The sequence below is a fragment of the Caretta caretta genome, chromosome 16, assembly GCF_965140235.1.
Source record: "Caretta caretta isolate rCarCar2 chromosome 16, rCarCar1.hap1, whole genome shotgun sequence".
In the NCBI taxonomy this organism is placed as follows: domain Eukaryota; kingdom Metazoa; phylum Chordata; order Testudines; family Cheloniidae; genus Caretta; species Caretta caretta.
Window position 1 is genome coordinate 9,948,109 of NC_134221.1, and position 27,599 is coordinate 9,975,707.

General features: G+C 49.4%; 1 protein-coding gene across 4 annotated transcripts in view; it reads right to left on the minus strand.

Moving 5' to 3' along the window:
* Positions 1-27,599, minus strand: part of ASTN2 (astrotactin 2) — a 604,755-nt gene that overhangs the window by 359,085 nt on the left and 218,071 nt on the right. For all 4 annotated transcript variants that reach the window (XM_048822555.2, XM_075120548.1, XM_048822557.2 and 1 more), the window contains 2 exons: positions 19,083-19,229; positions 2,784-2,951 (listed from right to left, as the gene is read on the minus strand). In XM_048822555.2, the coding sequence (XP_048678512.1) occupies positions 2,784-2,951; positions 19,083-19,229 (315 nt within the window). The remainder of the gene's footprint in view (positions 1-2,783; positions 2,952-19,082; positions 19,230-27,599) is intronic.

Here is a 27,599-nt window from a genome sequence, read left to right on the forward strand (position 1 = left end):
TGAGGAACGTTCTTGGCAAAAGGGCAGAGGCAGCCAGCGAAAGTGGAATACAGCACGTCAAAGGCGCAGAGCAAGCCTTGCTCCATTCCCTCTGGCTGAGTTCTGTCATCCTCTGGTGAAGCACGGCACGGGGAGCGGGGGGAGCCAGCCAGAGGAACCAGCTGCTCTCACAAGCCAGAGAAGCCTGAGCTGCTGCCGTTGTACAGATGTGGCCAGCAGCAGTCTGTCCCACACCGCAGAGACTGCGAGAGAATTAAACCAGACAGCATGGGGCTTGCAAGCAGAGCTGCCGGGCTTGTTCTGACTGGGTAATTGCATTCTGCCTCCATACGTTCTCCCCGCAGTTTCAGACGGATGAAAAATTCTTTACTTGCTTCTCTGAATTGTGGTGTAGTTACAGTGGGCTGCCTCCCGCCCCGGAGGCGACAGTGCTTCTCTGACGGCTAGAATGATCTCTCTATATAGTTTACAAAGGGCTTTGAGATATTTGGAGGAAAAGCTTCTATGTACATATCAGCCCTCCTTGCTGGGCTGGTTCTTCCCTTTTTCCTGGAAGTCTAGGTGATACTGAGGGTTTGTCTACACAGGGAAATTGACCAGCGTAGCTATAATGGAAATATTATCCTGCTATCGGTGTGCTGGTTAATTTCCCTTTGCAGACAAGCCCTGAGAAAGAGAAACACTTAGAAGGGAATAAAACACATCTCCTCCAAGCTACTCCTGGACACAGATATTTGACCCACTCTTTAGAACACAACCCAGCCTCAAATGACTCTCAAGTGTCTGATGTTTTATAATTGCAAGTCCCCCCCCCCACCCCCGCCCTTGCTTTTGGGACTCCTTTCTCCCATTATCTGGACCAGGACAAAGCACCTCCCGGATCCCAGATGGTGTTTGTATCTCCACAGCCACAACGGCCCCTGACCTATGTGGGGTGGCAACTTCCTGAGATGGGAGCAAAGAAAATCAGAGCAAAATAAATTTAGCTTGATCCCAACTCTATCCCCTGCTCCCAGTTCAGCCAGTTGACAGAGCTCCTCTTCCACATCCAGAATTGGGCTGCTCCAGTGCCCTGCCATGAACAGTCTGACAGCCACAATCGTGCACTGAGAAGTGTCCTTCACTAATGAATGAGCAGCTGAGACAAGGTCTGGAGCCCCCACCTAAAATTCAGCCCTCATGAAGCTGTGGAACAGATTAGCACTATCCTCATACAGTCACTCTCCAACTGGTGTAGCTGCTGCCACCGCCTCCCATTGTGGTCACTGCAAAAAGATGGAAAGGACAGAAATGGGGGAGGGATAGCTCAGTGGTTTGAGCATTGGCCTGCTAAACTCAGGGTAGTGAGTTCAATCCTTGAGGGGGCCATTTAGGGATCTGGGGCAAAAATTGGGGATTGGCCCTGCTTTTGAGCAGGGGGTTGGACTAGATGACCTCCTGAGGTCCCTTCCAACCCTGATATTCTATGATTTTATGAAATTGCACCAGCCTTGATGTCAGCCAGAAACAACCCTGCTCAGGCAGGGAGAGAGTCTGGTTTCTCAGGGGGGAGGGTCTCAGCTGGAACTTGGACAGAGGACATAGAGAAAGCTTTCACAGCCTTAAGTGCTGAAAGAGTTGAAAATGAACCCCCTTTCTTCCTCGCAGGCTGCCGTGGGGGAAGCGCATTCAAGGGCCTGATGGCATCTCAGAAAGGCTTTCACAGCCACAAACTGCCTCTCTTCAAATCTAGCCAGCAGAAACACAATCCCACCTTGCTGCTGGGGATTTGTGGCTCTCCCTGGCACTGGCTACACAAGAGGGAGGTAGAAGGAGGGGAAGGTCCGATGCTTCTCCTTCGATGAGCCAGGGTTATCCCATTTCTCTTCTGGGAGGCAAGGTCATTTGCATGCTTTTTCGATTCAGCTGCACGCAGGGAGTTTTATTAGCACCGAGGCTACTTCCCTCCAGCCAGCCAGCAAAGCATTCCAGGGAGAGGCACCGGGAAATGGTAACTCTCCCCAAACCCTGCAGAGGGTACCAAGGACCCTCATCAGAAAACCAATCACAGCCACAGAGCCATCTTCCCATACAGAGCACCCTGCTCCCTCATTATCAGTGCTGGCAGCGAAGGAGGTGTCAATGGAAAGTGACCTGATAAGGAGCTTTCAGTTGGCCACAGCCATGAGTTTATTTGCTGACAAGTTTTCTTTTTAATTCCTTTCCTTTATTTGCTGGTTGTACAGCTGGTTTCTTTTCAATTCCTCGCTAATTACAGGCTCTGGGGACAAGTTTCTCACAGCTGCGCTGAGAGGCATTAGGGCACTAAACACAATTGCACGGGCTTGCAGTTTCGGCAGCACCTCCAACAAGACTGTGATCCTGATGCCATGTCTCGACGGTGCAGGGGAAGGCTATTCAGATGACAAACAACTCTCAACAGCAGAGTAACTCCCCATCCTGCCCACTGTCATGCTGGAGAGCTGATCAATGTCTAGCACAGTGGGGTCCTGGTCTATGACAGTGGCTCAAGGAACTAACACAATACAAATCATAATAAAAAGATAGAGTGTTTCTAGGGTAGAAAAGACAGTACCCTCCTTTCTTATTGCGTGCTGGAGAGCTGCATGAGAGATCATAGCTAAATTGCATCCTTGTGGAAGGGACAGTCACTAGCAGTCCAATGCTGAAGGGCTGGTAGATCAGCCATTCGTAGGTTATGAAGGACTGCAACCCCCCAGCACAGACACTCTTAATACCAAGACAGACACCTCCAAGTCTCTTGCCTGCCGCTTTCCACTTACCAGTCTCTGGATCACACAGCTGCTCACAGGCATCGGTGGTCCTCTGCCCACAGAGATCTCTCACCCAGGGGGAGGTGGCGTTAATCTGATAGTAAAGGGAGAGCTTGGCTGGGTTTAACCAGTCAGAGATGTCCAGGTAGCTTCCCTCGCTCACAACAAAACTGCTTCCTGTCGGGGGGAAAACAGGGAAAGGGACAGTTTGTTAGTCGGGTGTAATCAGGACTCCAAGCACTTCGGCATAGCTGGAGAGGGTGAGAGGAGAAGAGGACAGACACATCAGACAAGATCCCAAATGGTATGCACAGAGTGTGGGTAGAGCATCATCATATGACCATGCAGTTGCTCTTCCCACTTCCCTCTTGGCCCAGTTGTGCTGTTTGCAGAAAGCAAACTCTTGCCAATCTCATGCGTAGTGAATTAGATGCAATTGTGCTGAGCAACCTCCTCTGTGACACTCTAGAGTTACCGTCCCCTGGTTTTCCAGAGCTATTCCTGCCAGAAACGGATGATTGATCTCTTGCTCCGTCTTCTTGATCCTCAGCCACTCCCCAAATCACACAGAGCCCTGATGCAGGAATATTCACACCAAGGGTCTTCTGGGGGCTAAGGAATGGAAGGAGCCGTAGATGTCACTCCCCTCTTTCATTGGTTATTTGGCCCCTTCCACCCCTGTTTTTCTCCCTTCTGCCCCGCTTGCTGGAGGGAACTATCTGCCCCAATGTCAGTACATTCATTTTATCAGGGGATGTGGGAGCTCAGGGTGGAGGATTATGGCTCAGATCTACAAACAGGGTGCTGGGGCTTCATTGCATCGCATCAGCCCAATCCTATGCCCTCTCATAGCTTGGTGCACCCCCAGAGCTGCTTTCCACCACCAGAACCAGGCTGGTCCATGGTCCCAAAGCAGCAGCAGAAGCTCAATGAACAGCCTGAGAGCCACAGCAGAGCACAGAGGAGTACAGAGAGCCCCCCGCCCCCAAATCTGAACCTGCCATTCAGCTCACATCTTTATGAATTCACCCTGAAGAGGAAGAGGGGTCCAGCTTACATGACATCAGCCCAGGACTCAGAAAACCTGGATTCACCACCCGGCTCTGCCAGACTTCCTGCCCCTGGACAAATGGATTAATTTGTTCCCCAGCTCCTGATCTGTAAAAGGGGGTGAACACTTCCCCATCTCAGAGGGTGGTGTTTCTGAGGCCCACAGATTCTAGGGAGATGAGGGCCATATACGTTCATAGACAGTAGCAGCAGAACGCACCACCAGGTTGCTCTTGGCTCAAGAGGCATGAACCTGCCCCATATGCTAATTCCTCTGAAGAGGAGCTCTGTGGAGTTCGAAAACTCGTCTCTTTCACCAACAGAAGTTGGTCCAATCAAAAATGTTCCCTCACCCACCTTGTTTTTCTCACTTCCCCGTATGAGCACTCTTCTCTCTCCTGAAACTCCCTTCCTCCAGAGGTCAGTGATTGAGAAGTAAATCCCTGCCAAAACCCTTTTCTTAAGAAATCTGATGTTTCTTTAGTTGTGAAATGTATTCTTCCCCCCCTCCCCCACACCCCACCCCCTAGCTTGTGGGAATATGCATCTTCTAATTAGCCAAATAGATTTTCAGTTCAGCCCAATCATTTCCTTATCTAACATCTGAAGCCCAGCATCACTAGGGGGATTTCACAGACGCAGAGGTCCTCATTAACTCTGATCTTCAATTACATTGATTAGAAGACTGCGTCTGTAATAGTGCTGCATAGATCAGAGGTGAGCCAAGGAACCCTGGCCATTACACGTAGCATTTTGTGAAGTAACAGGTAGAAGCCACTAAAAGCAGGGCATGGAGGCCACTGGGAGAAGACACCTTCAGAGAAGAATGGTGGAAACAAATGTACTTTGTGGACTATAAGAGAGGCCTGGAACTAATTTGTTTCATTCCTTTAGAATTCCAGGTCTCAATATAACCTTTAAAATAGAGGGCAAAGAATGCACTAGATTTTTTGAGGATTCAGAGCCTTCCAAAGTGACTCCCCAGAGTGGGAGCCTCTCCAGAATCTGGGTTTATCCCTTTGCAGCACGGAAGACTCACAAGAATTAATAAAGGATTCAGTCTTTAATTTCTGAAAACAGTGTGTGAGGTTTTCGTCTCCTGTCTCCCATTAGCACCAATGGAAGCCAAGCGATTAAGAAACCCCATCAGGACAAGAATCGGCGCACATGCATCCGTTGGAAAATTAGAAGTTAACTGCCATGTAAATGAGGATTGTCAAGGCCTAGTGAGAAAGAAACCTCTCAATCACCTTCCTCCTGCCGCACCAACCGAAGATTTATAAAGCAGGAGTCTCAATGCAGGTGCTTAAATGAGTGGCCTGGGAAAACCCCATGAGAAACAAGTGCTGAGCTCACAGCAGTTCCAGCTGATTTTAATGGGAGCTGCCAAGAGGTTAGTAGCTAGGAAAAGCTGGCCACTTATTTAGGTGCCTATATTTGCATATTGGACATTTATACAATATACAGATACACACTTTATATATTCATATATGCAATATGTATATTAAAAAAATCTTGCTCCTTATTTTCATTTTATTTAAGCTGGTGGGAAGGGCGGCTTTGGGACCCACACGGGGATATTTCATGAGTGCGCCTGTAGGGACAATTCCCCCTGCCCTAAAGGACTGAGCAACGACATGGACCAGCACATTCCACTTTCACCAAAGCTCTCTACCCGGATTTAAAATGCAGCCAACCCCAAATTAATAGAAACACAATGAATAGGCAATAAACTAAGAGCAACAAACTAACCAAGAAGCAAAACAACAAGACTATTCAAAGGTATAGAAGCATAGAGACATGTCTTGGGGGATGGTGGATGGGGAGCAGGTTGAAAGTGGAGCTAGGTATCCAATACCCATAGGATTTCAGGCTCCTTTGAAAAACCCAGCTGGAAACTGTGTATTTGCTGTTGAGAGGCAAGTAAAAAAGAGAAAAGAAGTTTATGCAAGCACTATACACAACAACACGCGAACATGCCACTAATGGGGGACACCGATAGCCCTGTGGACTTTCAGAATTCAGGCCAATTTCCATGTAAACTGGGGGATCGATTCTCTCAAACAACACAAGAACTTTTCAAAAACCCACACACTCATACGAATATTTATTTATCTGTCCATTCACGGACCAGCTCATGCACAAGATAGTGCAGTGACTAGGAGTCCTGTCCATTTATGTGTGTCCCAATTCCCCCAGCTCAGATTTTCAGACAGGCTCACAGGTATCCTCATCACCTTCACACTTAGTCACCCTCCTGCAAAAAGTATGTATGTGTTGCCCACTGACCCACATGTATTGGGCAAGGTGCTTTTGGTTTCTGTTGCAGGAGTTCTCACCCCCACATCTGTCTGTTCCCTGCCCAGAAGCTAATTCTGACCCCAACCCAACAGTTCAGTCCCCCCTTCCCTCCTGCAGCTCTTCACTCCCCCTCTCCCAGGCCTGCGGCTAGTGGCTGTAGCAGGGACCCCCCCTCTCCCTTCTAGCAGGAACTGGGGGGCAGCTCCAGGGGCTCTTTACCTCCCTGCCTATTCCAAGGCCAGGTATGGCAGGGAGGGAGAGCAGAGGAGACACCTTGTCCCATTGCTCACAGGATGGGAGGGAAAAGAAGAAAGAAAGTTGCTGAGTTGCTGGGCCCTTTCTGCTCCCTTCTCCTTCTGTGAGGCTGGCTTAAGGTTGTCGGCTGCAGGGGGACAGAGCTCTTCCTGCAGCAGCTCTGGCTGGATGCTTTGCCTCAGGAGATGGGCAAGAAAGTTGGAGTTTCTTGTGTCATCACCAGTCTAGGCTCCAGCCCTGGCTGAAATCCCGTCACTTATGAAAAATCCGGAGTGCTGACAACACTGAACTCTAAAGAACAGTGAGATACCATAGTCAGGCATCCCTATAGTCCCAGCTTTCAAGGGAGTGTCCTGCTTGACCTCCAAATCTAGCTGTCCCAGTTAAAGCAGAACATTCCCCACATTGAGGGACACCCACAGCCAGGAAGACAGGGGGCAATTTACTCTGGATCCCCCAAGAGAGGCATTGTGACTCGGCACACAGGGTCACAGCACAACTCAGGTTCGGTCTGGCCACCCCTCCATCTACAATGGGGTGGCTGGGCCAAAATTTGAATGGCCCTGCAACCCTGTGCACTAGGTCGCAACGCCCATCAAATCTGGCCCGTCTGCGCCTCTGTCTCCGTTGACAAAGGGGCAGATGGGCCAAACCAAAGTGGTGCTGCATCTCATGTTAGCCGCATGAAATGTGCGGAGGTATTCATAGTCTAGAGCTGAAACTTTGGGCCCACGAAGTCAATTTCAGAACTCCCATTCTCAACAATTGTGCCAGGATTTCACCTCAAGCATCTCAGCCATTGGCACCAAAATGATCAAGGTATTTCCCAGTGCTAACCAGCTGCAGTCCAAGAGACGCCAAACATCACTAGCGTGCAGGAAGAAAGGGTCTTTTATTCCGGAGCAACTCAACATTATTCAATAGAATTCACCCAGCAGATAGAACGCTAGGCCTCAGGACCAGACTGTCATCAATGCTATGGCATCCGATTGCATAACGAAGGACAAAACGAAAATGCAACAGTTCTGAAGCTGTCTGCACAGAGTCCCAATAAATCAAGTAGTGACTGACGCAGCCCGGCTCCACCGGCTGTGAGAAATGCAATGAAAGAGAGGCAGAGGCAAAGAAAGAGCATGGCTGGCACAGAGCATTTCAGCACAAAGCTACGTATGTCTTTTGGCCTCAAACGTAGCTGTTTCCCAGAACTACAAGGTCCACAAAGACTTGAGGCTATTGTTTTGTTTGGGTTTCCACCCCCCTCTCTCAAATGCTGATCAAAGTCAAGCCAGCTAAGGCAGCTTCAAAAGTTCACGTGTCTCGTCCCGAGGTCTCCTTCAAAGTTCAACAAGACTGTTTAAGCTTGACAAAAGAGGCTTGAAGTTTTGACATTTCAAAAATTATTTTCCAGAACAAAATAGGATAAAACAGCTCAGAACACAGATATCTAACAAGGGAACAGAACAAAGCACCCAAAAGGCAGCTAGAAAGGGTTGGCTTTTTTAACTCTCTCGCTCTCTCTCTCTTTTTTTTTTTTAAGAGACGGATTATTTTTTACTTCCATTTAAGAATTTTATTTTTCCCCATTTTGTCTCTTTTAGCCCATTGCTACGTCTTGGCGAGCCAAACTCCCTTTGATCTAAAATTAGCATTTCTTTCCTGACTGCTGTGGCTGGTCATACTAAACCCCTTTCTTAATGCTTCTGCCCTTATGGGGAAGTCCCAATAGAATTAGATCCCTGCTATGGAATTCTAAAGGATGGTTAAAACAAAGAAACAGAGGCAAAAATTATAGAAGAGATCATATCCTCTGTTCAATTCTATAGTAATTTATTATCGTAGCGCCTAGAAACCCCAGTCATGGAGCAGGACCCCAGCGTGCTAGGTGCTGTACAAACACATGGGTACTTGGAATAACCCTTTTACATTTCTACAGAAAACTATTATTTTCATTTCTATTAAACAGGAATGGGCTTCTCCCACTAGGATAACACGAGCCACTCTCCACTGACTGGCCCCCTCCCATCCCTATACATATAACATTTTAAAAATACATTTTGCTTCTCAAATTCATCACAGAGAAGCAGCCAACGGACTCCATCCATGTGATCCAAAATACACTGATCTAGGAGAGAAAACTGAGGAGTGGGAGGGGAAATCTGTCCACAGATTTCCCTACATACCAGCAAATCTGATCTCCGCTATGGGAGAGTGGGACACTTCACTCCATGACTTCCCTGCATGTCTCTGGAATGGGGGTGGGGGATGTCTCCCTTCCTCCTTGAGAGTGTCCACCTGCTCTCTGGGGGAGAAAGAGGAATGAAATCCTCAGATTCACTCGAGCTCTGGGGGTTTGATTGTGTAGAACACACACATTAATTGTAGAAATGGACCCATATGGAATCCCCGAGCTGAATGGTGTGAGCAGCACTCCCTGTGATTCCACGGGGAACACGGCTGTGGGGGGCAGGAGAGAACTGGACCAGCATTTGGGAGGGAGGGGTTTGGAACCCAGATCCAAATCACTGACTGTAGTTTGCTCCTGTTTCCATAAAGGGCCAAGGCTCAGATCTAAACGTGCCCAAACTCAGTGGAAATTCAGATCCTGGGACTCAGGCAGATCTGGACTCGGCGGCTCGAGGCTGTTACTAATGATCACATTTTGCACGCCAGCCAAAGCCGAAGCCACTGAAGAGTCTCCACAAGTTTTAAATTAGTGATTAAAACCCTGTATATTTCTACAGCTGACACCAGAACCATCTCTCCTGCGGGAAGGACTTAGTTTGATTTTTAATTGTTAAAGCTCTCTTTATGGACAATTATCTGTGCCATTAGCAGTGCATCTCTGAATTTTGCTGGAGATTCATCTGTTCTTGACATTTTCTATGGAGCGCTTTGCAATGGCAGTTTCCCAAATGAACCCCCGTGGCCTGGTTATAACTACGCCCCCCATGCTGTGCTCCACTGTATGGTGTCAGTCTTGCCCAACGAGGGGCCATCTGTTTGGGGAAGAACAGCGTACAACATCCTCCATCCCAGCATGCTGCTGCTGCTGCCAGCTCCTCCATTCAAACTCTGCATGGAAGCAGGCAGCCAAGAACACCCAACTGGAGAGTCCGTCCTTAGGCGAACGCGCCACGTCAGCTGCACTGGGGAAACCTGCATGGATGAAGATTCCAGAGCTGGGCTCAAGGTGGCATAATTCCGCTGAGTGCGGAGGAGTCTGTCTCAGAGGCACATTCCCCTCTGGAATTGAGGAAACTGAGGCAGATGCAGCCGTTCCACCCCCTCTCTCCAGGACCCAGAGGGTTTGGCTAGTCCTGATCTCAGGCCCATCCAGAGCGAGCCAGGCTGCTGCCCATTGCATTCTCGTTAGCGTCCCCCTTGGGTTGAAGGACAACAGCAAATCCTCCAAAAGGCTGCATGTTTCCAGGTAAGGCTTCTGCTCTTCCCGGCATTCCACCTCAATCCAGATCTTTAAATTGGCTTGTATTTCCCTCCCCCCCGCAACTCTCCTGCCACCCGATGACATAAGAAAGCAAAGCTATTAATCATTATTATTATTACCATCAGCAGCAGCATCTTAGGTTGATAATTTGGCCCCTCTGAACACAGTGGAGGCTGAAAATGAAATCAGATTGTCAAAGGAAAGCTTCCACTGAATTCTCAGAGCCTCCAAACTCTCACGGCACAGCCTTGGGCCATTGTCCAATCACATTCTCTGGAAACTGGACAATAGTTCAGAGAAATCCAGCCTCACTCTCATTGTTCCGCAATGTTTATGAAGACCAGGCGATGATAAAGGCTCAAACAAGATACATCTGCATGTCAATGGAAGAGATTCTGCTGCTAGGCACAACGAGCAAACATCCTCCTTGCTGTACAGCACCAGAAACAGCAGAGCAAGTGAAACATGCCAACTCGAGATGCTATGGGAGAAGGAAAAGAAAATGTACTCTCTGTACTCATCAGGAGAGCAGAATTAGATATCCAGGATATTTCTTGCTGAAGGATTTTTTAAAAATGCCAAGTTTTCCATACGTCCCAGCAAAAACTGGGAAAGTTTTGTTCCACATTTTGTAAACCACCATCCCCTCTCCCCCCATGTCAATCAGCTGCAGAAATTAACCACAGGCCGGCTGCACACATGTATTCCACAAGGGCCTCCCCCACCTATCACCCACTGGACATGCTGCGGTGCTACCTTTCTTCCTCTCTCCCAGTTAAGGTTCCCAATAAGCTCCCCTTTGCCCCAGGATGGCAAAGCCCTTCTGTGCACCTTGCCTACTCTGTTTCCCCCCACTCTGAAATGGAAACTGACATAAGCGAGGTTGAAGATACCCCCTTAAAGAGGCCCCAGCTGATCGGATTCCCAGCCTGCAGTCCTGGCACATATATCCCCACACCCTGGTGCCTTGAAGGGGATTTGAGGACAGGCGCCACCTCAGTTTCAAGCTCCTCCTTGCCCAGAAAATAGAGCAAAGGAGAGAGCGAGAGGTGCTCACCTGCCCTCCCAAACTAAGCTGGCAACCTGGGCTTCCTGGCTGGGTGGCCTGTGCCTGTTGCAGGCAGCCCTGTCTCTCGCTTGCAGGAGGCAAGCCACCTTTTGGAGGGAGGGAGGGGGAGGGAGGCAAGCAAAGAGAGAACATCTCGGGATCAGAAGCCTGTCAAAGGAACGATAAAAACATGATGTACTTCAGTCTGCGGAATCTATTAGCTCGTCATACAAAAAGTGTTTGTGCTGGAAAACAGCCTTTGATCTGGGCTGATGTATCCCACGAACTGTTGTTAATATTTAGAATGAGCATCCAGCTGTTTGCCAACAGTTTCTTACAAGCCGAGGGTATAGGAGCAAGGCTATGCGTTATTGGGGAAACCACGATGACTTGATGATTCAGAGCCCGCGCGCACCCCACACAGCCACAGAAATGCAATGGCATTCAAGACAAGCAGCCCTCAGATATGGTCTCTTGAAGAGAAAGATGTATTGCCTCGGTCAATCAGACTGAACAGTGTCCCTAGAAGGGGAAAACACTGCTTACTGTGAAGTGTTTGTACAGGGCTTCCATGATTAAATGCAACAGCATGATTGCATATTCAGGTACTACCAAAGGGAAAGCCTGGTTCAAAGTCCACTGAGTCCATCTGTTGATTTCAATGGGATTTGAATACGGTTCTAAGCAGGGTCCCAGGTGACAAGCAAACAGGAATAGGATTCCCTCTTGCAGTTTGCAGCGGTGAGACAGCTACATGAAGGGTCAAATCTTGCTCTCTGTTTCACTGGTGCAAATCTGGAGTTCCTCTGTGGGAGTCAGTAGGTTAATTCCAGATTTATCCCAGTGTCCCCAAAAGTAGAATATAGCCACAATGCCAGCGGAAATGCAGCCAGTTCCCCAGATTGAGAGTCTAACGTTTGATGTTAATGTCATATGCAAACGCATGTGCGGGGCATGCTGGGCACACAAGACTGAAATGTCTGAGGAAACAAACAAATGCCTGGTCACCTCGAAGAGTGGCTGAAGAGCGAGCGAAAGCAAACAATTTAAAGCAACAAATTTAATTAAAAACAAAATGAGAAGTGGTTGCAGGCCCAACGTTGCTGCCCGAGGAGCTCAGTCAACCTTCAGGGGAAGTCAGCGAAAGCTGCTAATAGCTGCACGCCATTCCACAAGCGTAGAGGAGATGATCATGTGGGAAGGAGATAAATCATTTTCAGATGAAACAATTAGAGATCAGCTGCATGGCAATCATGGAATGGCATTCATCAGGGGCAGGGAAAGTTACATCTTATTTAAGATCCTGCTGCCCTTGTAAGGGGGCAATCCGAGGGGTTGGCTTGGACCTGGAAAACCTCATGGGGTTTTCAGCCTGTTTCCCCCTCCGCACAATTGGGACAGCGAGATTCAGCTGACCACTCCAGCTAACAGCAACTGGATTGAAGGGCTGCTGATTTGGACCTGATTTCAGGCACCAGCGTAGCTGCCCCAGTGCAGATGGGAAAAGCTGCCAGGAGAGGAATCTGCCCCCCCCCGTCCCCCCCAGCCCCCTTGAAACTAGGGTAAAAGTGCCTCACAGTGCAAATCGCTGCTTATAGGGGTTCAGCCCGTCTGCTCCAGAGGTTGCACGGGAACCAGCTACACCGGGGGGTTGAAATTGGGGTAAATCTTCAAGGGGGGCAAGGCCTAAATGTTTGAGTGGGAGGGAGTTTCACAGGACGGGGGAGGGGGCGCGGGGGGTTGGCTCACTGCCCTGGCTGGCCCAACCAAGTCCAAGTCCACTGACTTTGAAGGGCTGGAGCAAGGACTATCTTTTCTCGAGGTTTGCTGGAGAGTGGACGAGGGGAAGGAGCAGGGGGAGCTTCTTTGAAAAACGTTACAATCCACTCTGGCACATGTGCTTTGAGTTCCACAATGGGGCATCGTTTATAAACCAAAGACCCCCTCCAGACTGAACATCGCTGCCGCCTCATGCTCCAGAGAGTCTCCCCCACGAGCACAGCCAGATGTAAACACATGCCCCTGCCGTACACAGGTTGTGAGAACGGGGAGGGGGGGAGTTAATGGATACCCCATTTCAAACTGTTCTGCAGCAAGGACACGCCCGAGGCTAAGTCCTCCGGGTCTCTTTCTCCAGCCGTGGTTTCTCTACAGGCAGCTCTTGTCACTTGTATCTCTATATTTTAAACGATTCCTTACATGAAAGACCCATTGTGAGTGCTTAACTGAGGAGTGGCGAACATATTCTTAGGGGATTTTGACAATTCAACCAAGGAGCTCTTTCTATTTTTTTTTGTTCCCTTCTTTCTTGCTGCTGATAAATGGTACTTTAAGTAACACTTAAAGGTTGAAATCCTCACAAAAGCTACTCTGTATGAGTCTATAATTGTGATCCTGCTCTGAAATTAGAATGACGTCTTCCACTCACCATGGGGTGACATGGTGGTAGGATCTCGGAGTTTCTGACTGTGTCAGCTGGAAATTTGGGAGCAAGTTGTCCCAGGCTGAGGGGTTGGGGAGGGAGAGTAAGAGGGAGGAGGGAAACGCCCAGAAGTTCCCCTCGTGGAACGGCACCCAAGTATTTGGGGCTTGCCCACTAGTGAAATGAAGGAGGGGATTCCCCACCAGAACTCATGGATTCCCCTGAAAACAATAATGCAGATCCCAGGAGATTCACAAGAGGACAGTGAATCTGGGACACCACCCCACGGTAACATGACTCCACTGGAGAGGTACTGACAGGACGTCCCCCACTGGCAGCTGCCCCTAGACCCCCTCCTTGAAAGTGGGTTGCACAGCACTGGGAAGAATCTCACCAACGGTCATAGCAGCTTAAGCGCATGAGAGGTGGGTGGGGGTTTTGTTTTGTTTCGGGTTGTTTTCTGCAAGTTGCCTGCCTGGCTTAGGCTGGGGGTTGGGGTGGAGTAGTACCTTCCGTCTGGGTGCCCTGCTTCTAAGCCCAAGATCCACTCTGGCAGGCTACCCGGGGAGGGGGAGGGATGTGCCACAGAGGCAGCTGTGCAGTGCAGAAGGAAACAGACTCACACACAGGCCATCTCCCCTTGCCCCTTCCCACGATGACTATGTCAATGTAATTACCTGTGCTCTACCATTCCCCTGCATTCTGGCAAGTTGTAATGGAGCCAACTCCCACCTCTATAATGCGGGGCGCGTCTGACGAAACCCCACAAAACATGGGGATTTAAATGTAAAAGGTCTATTACAAATATTTTTAAAAAGCAGAGGGAATCGAGAGAGCAGCAAATCGCCTGCGCCAAGGACCCTCCAACCTCTCCGACAAGAGTAGGTACTGGGGGGGGGGTGGATGTTAGCTTGCAACCAGCTTCTATTTATTTGGCTGTCCCATAACATTGAGACAAAGCAGCGATACAAAACCTGAGGCTCATTGTTCTGAGAGGAGGAGAAAACAAACAAACAAATGAAAGAAAGAAAATGAACGGAGAGAGAGAGAAAAAGAGCAATAGAGACGGTTTGGTTATTAAAGCCACCTGGTGCAATAGACTCTCCTCTGCCCCCTTTTGCTTGCGTTCGACATCTGTTTCCATTCCTGTATTCATCCATCTCTGGACCTCTGCAGTTCCAATTCGCTCAGCTGCCTGATGATGCAGCTTGCTCTGGGGGTGGCTTCTCCCTGAGGCCCAGTGGCCCACACTGCTTGGCTTTTATCCAAGCTGGCTTTGGAATGCGGCACATCTGAGCAAGCTCCCATTTATCTGCTACAAAAGGACGGGGTTTGTTTGTTTTTCCAGGCTCTCCCTTTGACAGCGTTTCTTGTAGAGCTGAGGATGCTGCTAGCAGCGGCTCCACTCTGAGATTTGCCGCGGCCAACAGCGTCTATTAAGAAACCGTGCCTCAAAGGGGATCTTTGAGGCCAGTCTAGCCTCACACCTGGGACTGTGTTGAACAAGTGCACCAGCCCTCCCCTTCCTCAGAGGCTGGCTCATCACTCCGCAAACACCAGAGCGTGCTGCTGACAGAGCCTCGAGTATTTATGTTCACGGCAATGTCTGAAAGACGTTGAGCACACGCTTATGGCTCACACAATACTCTGCTTTAACACTGATCAAAGCTCCAAAGGCTTGTCTAACCTGGGGAAGCTTGAAGGGGTGTCATTACATCCATGTAGCTCCAGGGGCACACACCCCTGATGAAGACGCTGCACCGGTGCAAAACTGGGCTTGAGAGCCCTGTGTGCAACTAGCGTAGAGCCTGGCAGTAGGATTGGGATTCTGTGGGTCCCGCCAGACCCACTGGCGTAATAGCCGGAGTGGGACGGGAGCGGGATTGCAAACAGTCCCGGGCAGAGCTCTGTGGTGCAGCTCATCCCAGTAAAAAACCAGGGTCAAGTCACTTATGTAAGCCCGATCTTTTACCAGGGCAGGACATCTACATGGTGATTTGCACCCACTTGTGCTCAAACAACCCAGTATAGACAAGGTCTAACTCTGACAATGAGCCACTAGCTCCATCTTCCTTCTGGTCCCCAAGCCAATTCCCTTCTGTTCCGCCCAATTCATCCCATGCAGAGCAGGAGAGAGGAAATTTGCCTCTCCTCCTTCCTGCCCCCTCTCTTTTCTACATACATTAAGGGCTGCTGTCCAAACAGAAGAATTAGCCTCCGGTTTTGAACTCGGCTATTCCCTTTGCCGAAGAGTGAAATTAGCAACGATCTGTGCTGGGGAGAAACCAAGCCAAGAACACTTCCCTGGGTGTCATTAAAATTTCCCACCCCAGCTCAATGCTGTGATCTCCTTAAATGTTTTATAATATTTTGCTGCCAGCCTGGCACTACCTGGGGATTTGTTGTTATTTAAAGGAAAGAATGGCTCTAAGCAATTCTCCGTTCCAAGACAGGGCCTCAGAGTGCCGGTGCATCTCATGATGAGATTTCAGGAAAACAGATCTTTGCTGCAAATTGTCTCTGTTGCTCCCAGTTCCATCTGGAGCCCTTGACCCCATTTCCCATTACAAAAGAAAAAAAAGTTTTCACAGTTTATAATGATATTTTACAGTTTCGTTGCAAATCTCATTTCCCTTCTCCTGCAAACCTTTTCACCACTCCTCTCACCACTTTCTCTTTAGAAAAGTCATTAAGGCGGGATGGGAGATCAGCCTGTTTTCCCCCAGTTCCAGAGAGATTAATCTGTTTTATTGGTATTTCATTGTCATCTCTGCTTGAATGTTCTGGGTATTTGCATAATTTGCAGTACCACCCTCTTCCTGGAGACAGGAATATAACCGGCTCCATTTTCACTTTAATGCTATGGAGTCACCACCTTATATTTCATCATAGTTTTCGAGGGTGCAGTGTCATCAGATGGTTCGAATTATGGACCAGGAGTCTGGGCTCCTGGGTTCTAGCCACACCACCGTGTTGTTCTGTGACCTTCAGCAAGTCACCTTAGCTCTCCCTGCTTCAATGTAGCTGACTGGGAGTTAGGAATAGCACTCGTTTCCTTCCATGACTACTGGGTGTCTTGACTAGCATTTGGCTACTATGCATTCATGCAGAGCCTAACACAGCAGGGCCCAGAACCTGACTGGTGGTTCCAAGCACTACCAGAACAAACAGTAAATAACAATGTATGAATACACTATGTTCCTTGGATGCAAGTGGATAGAGAAGGAGCAGCAGCCTCTCTTATCAGGGCAACGGTTGCTTGTTTTCTTTCCTAGTCACCGATTACTCATCAGCTATGTTCTATGGAAACGCCACTCACTCCAGTCTAAGGTCTAAGCGCTCTTTTTATTTATTTGAAGGCTGAGGAGAAGTATCTTGTTTCGTTTTGACATCCATTTCACACACGCGCCCTCTCCCTACAGCTGCAAAATGGAAACACACTCAGCATTGCTGGTAAGGGCTCAAAGGTTTGCTTTTTATAGGCTATCCAGCATGTGCTGAGGCAGGATTTTCAAAGCCTAGCATATAAGTAGCACCCTCAAGACTTACATCTGATGTTGCAAAACAGGTAACTGCCCACCTCCGTACCATACTGCACCGAGACCTGCTTGGGTCTAATTTTAAAGCCTGACCCAAACCCGACTAGCCCACAGCTGGCCTGACCCAAGCCTGAGAGTGCCAAGTCATTTTCAGACCCAAACCGAATCTTGCACTTGCTGCTCTACCTGGGTCAGCACCCCGTCACTGTTTCATGCTTGGGACGTGGCCAGGGGAGGCTTCCTGTTCTCCATGCCCACAATCTGTCTCCAGGCTGTGGGCCCCGCTCCTGCTGGGCAATGCCCCCTGGCTGCTGCATGCGTGCTATGAGTGAGAGGCGCTACGGCTCCTCGGCGCATTCGCGATGCAGTTCAGCGAGGCAGTGGCAGCCGGCAGCAGTGGGGCACGCAGCTGCCACTCTGCCAAGCCCCCGGGCCGGAGAAGGTGAGCAGAGACAGCCCAGCCCAAGCGTGTTAGGTTATTTTCAGGCCCAAACTGAACCTAACACACCTCATCAGGTCCCACTGGGTTCAGGTCTAGTTCTGCAGGCACATTAATCCAGCCAGTGCACGTAGTGCTCATGTGCACAAGTACCGTTTTGGGGCACACTAGAGATCAGTGCAAATTTTGGGGGTACCAACCTTGGAAAATGTCATCATAAACACCAGGGTTGGGATGCGTGGACCATTTGTGGTTCTGTGCAGGATTAAATGGCTGTGAATTCATTTTGAGGCCAGAGGGGGACCATTATGAGCATCTAGTCTGAACCCTGCGCAACGTGGACCAGACCATTTCACCCAGTGAGGCGGACGTGCCATAAATTCCATCTCACCGCAGTTGGCCCCTTCAAGGGTCACTTCCTTTGCTGCTTCATAAGCCTTTGTCTTCCCCACCAATGCTAGCACCTCCCCAGTCTCCGGGGAACAGCCCCGGACTGGATCAGAACCGGACGCCCAGTAGTGCAGTATGGGTGCAAGCTAAGAGTGACTGCAGCCCCCTAAGCAGCACCGAATTCTTTTGGACAAAAGACCACCCTCAGCCTGTCCCAGGCGGTAAGGAGAGCGCAGGAGCTAAAGAATTGGAACCGACTGAATAATGGGTCCTGTCTTCAGAATTTTGCCCTCATGTTACTGAAAAGTTACACTTGACGCTCACTGCACATTATATGGAAAAGGTCAGTGAAACAACAAACACAAGGAGGCAAGCTGGCGAAAGCAATAAATAGTGACAGTTGCCTTTGTCTAATTCTTCAGAGCCTCTCGCTCTTCACTCCAACACTGGCAATTTCACGTTCTCCAGAGCGGCGAGGGCCAGAGACAAACAGCTTCACTCTGACAGGAGGGAGAGCATCCATGCAGCTTCCCGGGGTTCGCCGGTGAAGCCCAGTGCTTCACTTCAGAGCAAGCAGGGATTTCAGTCGGACACAGAGTTATAAAACAGAGGTGGGGGGAAGATTTCTGCCTCCCCCTCGTGCCAACAGCTTTGCATGCTTGGGTTTTAGTTCCATGGGACTGGCATCTCTCTGTCTGAATTGGCTCTGTATGCAGAACCAGGGAAGTTTCCCTTGAGGTACAAATATAATGCACTCGGCAGCTCTCCTGTTGGGGAGGGGGAGGAATCTCAGAGGAAAGCTGAGCCGCTCTGATGCCAACAATACAAATGCAACATAAAAGGACTAGTCTCCCTCCCACACAACCAAACCCATAAATCACTCCATACTCGCCGCGTCTTCCTCACAACCTCCCCGCCCCCTTTTCAAGTGAGAGTGAATGCGGTGCTGCTGAGGACTTGCCAGATTGTCAAACCCCCGAGAATGAAGCCTTCTCTTTATGCAAAAAAATAAGTATGCACAGACAGAGCCTGATGCAGCAGTGAGCCTCAACCCCGTCCTAGAGAGCTCTCTCCCTGGATGTAGAGAGGGGAAAGAACTCTCCATGGCAAAAGTCCTTTTCCTCTCCCCGCTGGGGATGTCAAACATTGTTTTAGGGTTAGTGTGTGGGGTGCTGGGGAAAGGGGGGAGTTAGTGCGCTATAACAGATTGTCCCCAGGTGTTTTTCTAGGCCGTCCCAGCGCTGAGGAATAAAGTGAAGGGTGGAAAGTCCCCTGAAGGGTGGTTTGAGAAAGGGGAGTTCTAGGAGGCACTTGGGAACATCACAAAGCAAAGGACTCTACTGACTAGATTGAACTGGGAAGCTCCAGGGCCCCAGGATGCCAAGTCCTTACACAGAGGTGTCGCTCTCGGGATCTTACCGTCTGCAATGAAGTGCTCGGGCACATGAAGCGTGACCTTCACTGTCAAAGGGCAGGACAGCTGGGTACCACACACCATGGCCAGGATGCAGGAGCTGACTGCAATTAGCATCAGGGCCGTCTTGTTCACCGGACTCTTCAGAGAGCCTGCAACGCAAACAGACACGCATATATACACAGAGGCCAAAGTGAAGTAATAGCGTCTCGAGCTAAAGGGGAAAGATGTGGATCCAATTTGCATCTAACCCATCATGAGCAGCACAAAAGAACAAGAGCAATTCGATCTAACTCTTTAGGGCCCTACCCCATCTCTGTTTCTGGATACCAATCCTCACCATAGTCTCTGAGCACCTCACACTAACTGCAGGATTTTATCCTCACAGCAATCTTGTCAGGTCGAGAAGCATTGTCCCCATTTTACAGATGGGGAAACCAAGGGGCGGGGCAGATTAAGTGATTTACTCAGACGATATGGGAAATCTATGGCTGAGCCAGAGATTAAACCCAGGGCTCCCCCGTCCCACTCCAATGCCCTGTCCACTCAACAACTCACCTGCCTCAGTTTCCCCATCTCTCACTTGAGATGGGGAAACTGCCTGCCTGCCACGGTGGTTGTGATGCTAAACTCATCAGTAACTGTAAGAAGGCCATGCTAGGGGAAACGTATGTTTTACTAGAAAAATGTTTCAGTTAATTATGTCTCGTGCTGAAAGGCATTGCAGTTAAGAGCAAGCGATGTTTGAAGACAAATTAGTTCTGTCATGTTAAAGCTTGAAGAACGTAGAATCACAGGGTTAGAATGGGGCGCAAGGATTGTCTTGCCTAGCGCCCTGCTGAGACGCAGGGTTTGTTGTGTCTAAACCATCCAACATTTAGGAGATGTCTGCCTGGCACATTAAGCCCAGGCTCTGACTCAGGTTTTAGCCACTCCCACACACAGATCAGTCTGACTCAGGTCAGCCAACACTCAGGACGAGCGTCCTAGGACCCTGCTGAGGAGGTGGATCAAAGCCCAAGTCCCACTGTAGCTCGAATCCAAGCCCTGACCTGTTGCAGTGCGGATGCAGCGTTTAAGCTGCAGACCTGAGTCAGAAGGTCTGTGTAGTGGAGTATGGCCCTGGCAGCATGGCTGTGAGACCCGGGTCCAGCAATTGTAAATTTAGGTTTATAATGCTGGGTGGATGCTTTAGCACAAGATGACCCGTGCCTGCTGACAGTGCGGGGGCACAACCCTGGAACAGCTTGAGTCACTCCCCTCTCCCGGCAGCCCTCCCCCTTCTGGAAAGCAGCCCCCTCACCCCTCTGGGAAAGCAGCTACCCCTCCGTGCAGCTCCCAACTCCTCCTCTGCCTCTCCCTGCAGAGTTAAAGCAGCGGCACCTCTGAGCAGCTCCCAGCTCTTCCTCTACCCCTGCCTCTGCCGCTCCCTGCCCAGCACAGCTCACCGGCTCAGCTGCTCTGAAGGGAGGGGGCCCTGATGCACCGCTTGACCCCACATGCCCTCCCCCACATGTCACCTCTGTTGGAAACCCTGAGTCCACAAACCCAGGTCTCACAGAGCTGGGTTTACAATGTCGTGTAGACATATCCTCAATGACTTCAGTCTGAAGCTTTTCCATCCTGTTATTTCTGGTGTTGGTTGCGTTTTGTTAAGATTAGTCAGTCCTTGGATCAATCCCTGTTAAGGCCCAATCTTTCAGAAGTGGCTAGCAATTCTGGGTGCTCCAATTTTTAGGTGACCCAACCTTAGCCACCCTAAAGGGGCCTTAATTTCAGAGAGTAGGTGCTCTGGGCTTTTTGAAAATTTGACTCCTTTAAAGTGCTTTAAGTTGGGAATGTGCAAACTGAGGGCCCCCCAAAAAAGATCACTCCTCATTTTTTAAAATGTAGATCTAAATTTTCATTACTTCAACGACCAAATCGATTTTCTTCAAACTTGGCTTGTTTTGCAGATCTTGCTGAGTCTTAAAAATATCAAGCCAAGTCTCAAGGCTGTGTGCAGTGTGTTATCATTAACTACACCTCGTGTCATACGTTGGTACAATATTATATATTGCACTAATTAACAAGTGATACCTAGATGCTAATTATTAATATTCCTATACTTACAAACATCTAACAGTTAATTCAGTGAGCAAGAAAACAATCTGTGCAGAGCAAACCAGAGCCAGTGGATTTTACAAGAGGAGTTTTATTTTGTCAGTCACAGATGTTTACTGTTTCTCTCAAAACCCAGCTCACAAAGGGACTCCCTGCAAGTGCTAGCTAAAATATTTTCTGACAGTAGGAAGGCAGACTCCAGTTCAGGCCAACGCCATGCTGAAGGATCCCAATCCTACCCTGACACCAGAGCGATATGTGGGTCACACTGAGCCCTCCCTCCATCTCTGTGGGCCATCTGTCTAACACCACGGATCACAGAACATTGGCACCTCAGTAATAATTCAGGAGCGGTGGTGCCTTTGAGGCGGAAGAGAGAGCCCAGATCTGCAGCTGCCAGGATTAACGCTCTGTCTCATCTCAGAATATGGCACAAAGCTCGGTGCGAGCAAGGTTGGTTTGATTTGGGTGTTTTTAGTGAAAGGGATAAAGTGAAAAAAGAACTCAGCTGGCTGCAGCTCTGGACAGACTGGGCCGAGGACAGAATCGGCTGTGAAATCCTACAGCATAACACACTGCTAAGGAGCCCAAGCCAGGCCAATGGCCCATTAGCTTTCTGGCAGAAGAGGCCAACTTGCTAGCTCTATACAATGAAAGGGAATTGAATCAGTGAATGAGATGGAGAACCACTGTGGGACAGTGGATTACCTCATGGGACACAAAACTATGTACCAATGGCTCCTTTTGGGCCCAGGGTGGTAGTGACCAAATGTCATTACTATCTGCCAGCTGCTTGGCAGTCTATGCTGAATGGAGTCTGTGGTCTCCATCTGCTGCCCAAAGAGGCACCATCCCAACTGGCACCCATGCTGGCCCTCTCCAGAGAGGCCAAAGATTGTGTCTCCACTGCGGAGAAATCACCCTCTCACCGACAGCAGCCCCAAGATACATTAGTGGGGCAGGCTGGAGAAGCTCGAGTCGCTGCTGTTCGGGCCGCAGCTGCTCTCGGTCAGAGGACTTCGCTCTCCCATTAACAGATTGCACAAGCACTAAAATGGACTTAAGGCAACCTTGCGTTCAGCAATTCTGGGATGTTTGGGAAGCAGCCCTGTAGCATTTTGGAACCTTTTTTCAGGAATATAAAGACACTTAAGCGAGACCACTGATCTCCAATTAACTGCTGCCTCTGTGACAGTCTGACACAGATCACTGAATTCCCAGCAGAGCTGACTCTATCTCTGTTCAGAATTCGGGGAAAACTATTTATTTATTTCTGGAACTCGGTCTCCTTTCTGACCCCCACCTCCACACATGCACAAATCACATCAGCAAAGTGAGACCTAAAATGCATTTGTTTGAAAACAACGGGAAATACATCCACTAAGATACTCCAGTGCTCTTTACCTCATAATTTGATCGATTCTGCTTTTAGAAATATTGGTGTCAGAACAGAGAATCTCATTTAAGTTGGATTCAGAGCACGAGCCAGCTTTGAAGCTAATGGGAATATATGCACCAAAAATGCAGAGTTTTTTGCAGCGCGCTGGGGGTTTGCAAACAGGGTAAAAGTTTGGGTCTCAGGAAGGCATTCAACACTGAATTAGAGGTGCTGATCTGCTGGACAGCTCCCTGTGACAGAGGCGAGGAGAGTACAGAACAGGGATATTTACAAGACACATTTCACATTCCACGTGTCCCCAAAGAGCCGTACAAGCACCTTCCCCATTCCCAAAATATACCCACCGCCTAAACTTCTAGCTATGCCACCGACCTGCTGTGTGATCTTGGGCAAGTCACTTCACTTCTCTGGGCCCATCTTCCCTGTCTTGTTTATTTAGATTGCAAGCTCCCCAAGGCACAGACTTCTCTACGTGGGCATACAACCAAGCCTGGCTAGGGCCACTCAGTGCTTTTATAATGGAAATATATCGGTGAGAATGGAAACATTACGAGTCACAATAGACTAGAGAGCGCATAGCAAATGTGTATTATTTAGCCCTTATAAAGCCCCTTTCAGCCCAGGATCTCAAAGTGCTTTATAACATTAACCCGCAAATCCCAGGGAGATAGGGAAGTACTACTCTGCTTTTACAATTCACCTGAGTCACAGATACGGCGGCTTGCCAAAGGTCACGCTGTGAGTCAGTGGAAGAGCTGGGAGCAGAAAGCAGGGACCCTGACTCCCAATCTCCTACCCTTCCTACGTGTACCACTAGTGCCATGGCTCTTGATGCTCCACCATTCACTCCCGAACTCTTTTTTTAAAGAAAGCGGCACATGAACCAAAAAAGCAACCGCTGCGCCAGACCCAACGACCTCCTCTTCCTGCGGAAGAGCGAAACGTTTGAAATAGCCAAAGGCCTGCGCAGCCAAGCTCCCGGCAGATGGGGCTGAATGTCGGAGGGAAGGAACAATGTGCTGCCATTCTCATTTCACTGGCCCTCCTCCCACGTCTCCACCCCTGCTCCATTGCCCTGCTCATTTTCATCTTGTGTATCTAATTACTGACATCCCGAACAGTAAACACCATCGCCCAAGGGAGGCAAGCAGGGGGCTCTGTTCAACCGATCCGCAACAACGGGGCTTATGTTTGAGCTGAAATTAGATTTCCGATTCAGCTTTTATTGCTCGAGGCCAGTCTGCTGCCAGGTTCTAAGGAACGCTAACCGAATACACAGCTCGTTCCCTCGCTCATTAAGCAGAGGGGCATTTCTCTCGTTTTCCATCCCATCGCCTGTTCTTCAGACCACTAACGCTTCAGCAGAAGCTCTTCTGGGCTGCGTTTAAACACCCATCTGGAGATAAACAGTTTAGTGCCAGATCTCTGAAAAACCCAGGGAAATGGACGTGTTACAACCTGTGTCTAACTAAACGCACCTCTAGGGGTTAGCCAGAGGCAGTTGGGTTTGTTTGAGAGGCACAAAACAAAACAAAAATCCAACCCCACCCTTGCCCCAGGGGTGTCCAAACTCCCAGGTATTGCAATAACCGTCAGCAATCATTGAATTGTCTTAGGTGACTTAGGCTGGAGACCCAGGCTTTGCTGCTCTCAATTTATCCCCCCACACCCCTTCCCACAAGCCTGGGACTACCACCAAGATGTTCGCACAGCAGTTTGCCAATCCCAATCCCATCTAAAGGCTGGCCCCAGGTTTATGCTCTACAGGCAGGGAGGGGGCAGGGAATGGAAGCTCTAGATGGAATGAGGCTGCGAGTTGGGCAGCAGGAGGCCCAAGGGGGTGAGGGGAGAGAGGCGAGGGTCGGCCTCCTTCCCAGGCAGCAGCACACAGCTCCTGCCAGCTGAGAGCTCCATCGGACCTTTGTCGGCTGACCCAGTGCCCCAGTGGCAGAGCGGAGAAGGACCTGTGACTTGGAGTCATTATCCTTGTTCTGCTCTCACCTTATTCGAGATTATATAAATATATCACCTTCTCCATAGAGCAGCATTACCCACCCCCACTCACTCCCATGCACCTGGCTGGGGGTGCGGGGCAGAATCAGGTCTCCTTTCCTTTCTCTTGCATGCATGGTTTGGGGCGGGGGGGAATTGGGCAAACAGCCTCTCTTCTCTTCACAGCAGCCAAAGGCACAATCTGAGCAGGGGGACAAGGAGGGGTCTTACTCCTTCTCTGGCTAAGTAAAGGCCTGAGTAGGGAAGACAGACACTCCCGGGGTAGACTCCTTGCAGCAGGTGAAGGAGGAGAGGGGCAATGCTGCTGAGTATTGAGGCACATGAAGGTGGAGGAGCAATGCTGGGGTAGCAGAAGGGATGTCGTACTCTCTAGGGTTCTCCACCCTCGGCCTTCCACCCGCACTTTTGCAGCCTTATAAATAATAAGCAAGCTGCCCAAAAAATAAATCCTTCCTTTCCTCCACCCCAAGGCAGGGCAGTACGAGAGGCCAAAATGGTTGGCTTCAGTATTCACAGCCAGTTTTCATGCCAAGTCAGGAGCCCCAGTGGAGAACCTGCCGCTGACAGAGAGCATCTGTCACAGATAGGAGGATGGTAGGGCCCCAAACCAAGGCAGTAGGGTGTGGTGGAAGGAGTATGAGGAATGAGACTGGAAGCCATGAACTTCTGGACTTCAATCCTCCTTCCACCAATGACTTTGGGCTTGTCAAGAGGCAAGTTAGCACCTGGCAGGCTGGGGGTATAAATCTACGGCATACCAGCACATCACTCACTAACTGTCCACGCGGACCCTGCTGCTACGCACTAAGAGTTCCCTAGAGCGGTTTGAGCTACTGCTCTTTGAAACAGGAGTAGGTCAACACTCAAGAGGGAACTTTTAATGTGCGGCAGCAGCATCCACACAGACAGTTCACGGCACGCTACACTCCAGCTTGTTGCGCACTAACTGGTCATGTAGACAAGCTCTTAGGTAGCCTTGGGCAAGTGACTTCAACTCGCTGTGACTTAGTTTCCCAGTCTATAAGAGGTTGGATAACACTCCTTCATAGGGTTCATGTCTGACACAGGCCCAGCTCTGTGGAGTCCTCCAGTGGTGTTATCTGCCCGAGCGGCTGGCTTAGAGTGCAGAAACCACAGATTTGCTTTCCTTGTTGCCTTTGAAGTCTCCGCTCTAAGGGTTCATGAACACAGTCTGTTTGCATGCAGTCTGCTTGGCTTGAAAGTAAGAAGTCATCGGTGATCCCCAGCTGAGGATGAAGGAGGAGGAACAGTCAAGGAATTATGATGTGATTGGAATAACAGAGACTCTGTGGGATAACTCACATGACTGGAGTACTGTCATGGATGGATATAAACTGTTCAGGAAGGACAGGCAGGGCAGAAAAGGTGGGGGAGTTGCATTGTATGTAAGGGAGCAGTATGACTGCTCAGAGCTCAAGTATGAAACTGCAGAAAAACCTGAGTGTCTCTGGATTAAGTTTAGAAGTGTGAGCAACAAGGGTGATGTCGTGGTGGGAGTCTGCTATAGACCACCGGACCAGGGGGATGAAGTGGACGAGGCTTTCTTCCAGCAACTCATGGAAGTTACTAGATCGCAGGCCCTGGTTCTCATGGGAGACTTCAAGCACCCTGATATCTGCTGGGAGAGCAATACAGCAGTGCACAGCAATTCAGGAAGTTTTTGGAACGTGTAGGGGACAATTTCCTGGTGCAAGTGCTGGAGGAACCAACTAGGGGCAGAGCTCTTCTTGACCTGCTGCTCACAAACAGAGAAGAATTAGTAGCGGAAGCTAAAGTGGATGGGAACCTGGGAGGCAGTGACCATGAGTTGGCTGAGTTCAGGATCCTGACACAGGGAAGAAAGGAGAGCAGCAGAATACGGACCCTGGACTTCAGAAAAGCAGACTTTGACTCCCTCAGGAAACTGATGGGCAGGATCCCCTGGGGAAATAACATGAGGGGGAAAGGAGTCCAGGAGAGCTGGCTGTATTTTAAAGAATCCTTATTGGGGTTACAGGGACAAACCATCCCGATGTATAGAAAGAATAGTAAATATGGCAGGCGACCAGCTTGGCTTAACAGTGAAATCCTTGCTGATCTTGAACACAAAAAAGAAGCTTACAAGAAGTGGAAGATTGGACAAATGACCAGGGTGGAGTATAAAAATATTGCTCGGGGATGCAGGAGTGAAATCAGGAAGGCCAAATCACACCTGGAGTTACAGTTAGCAAGAGATGTTAAGAGTAACAAGAAGAGTTTCTTCAGGTATGTTAGCAACAAGAAGAAAGTCAAGGAAAGTGTGGGCCCCTTGCTGAATGAGGGAGGCAACCTAGTGACAGAGGATGTGGAAAAAGCTAATGTACTCAATGCTTTTTTTGCCTCTGTCTTCATGAACAAGGTCAGCTCCCAGACTACTACACTGGGCAGCACAGCATGGGGAGGAGGTGACCAGCCCTCTGTGGAGAAAGAAGTGGTTTGGGACTACTTAGAAAAGCTGGACGAGCACAAGTCCATGAGGCCGGATGCGCTGCATCCAAGAGTGCTAAAGGAGTTGGCCGATGTGATTGCAGATCCATTGGCCATTATCTTTGAAAACTCATGGCGATCGGGGGAAGTCCCGGACGACTGGAAAAAGGCTAATGTAGTGCCCATCTTTAAAAAAGGGAAGAAGGAGGATTCTGGGAACTACAGGCCAGTCAGCCTCACCTCAGTCCCTGGAAAAATCATGGAGCAGGTCCTCACGGAATCAATTCTGAAGCACTTAGAGGAGAGGAAAGTGATCAGGAACAGTCAGCATGGATTCACCAAGGGCAAGTCATGCCTGACTAATCTAATTGCCTTCTATGATGAGATAACTGGCTCTGTGGATGAGGGGAAAGCGGTGGACGTGTTGTTCCTTGACTTTAGCAAAGCTTTTGACACGGTCTCCCACAGTATTCTTGTCAGCAAGTTAAAGAAGTATGGGCTGGATGAATGGACTATATGGTGGATAGAAAGTTGGCTAGAT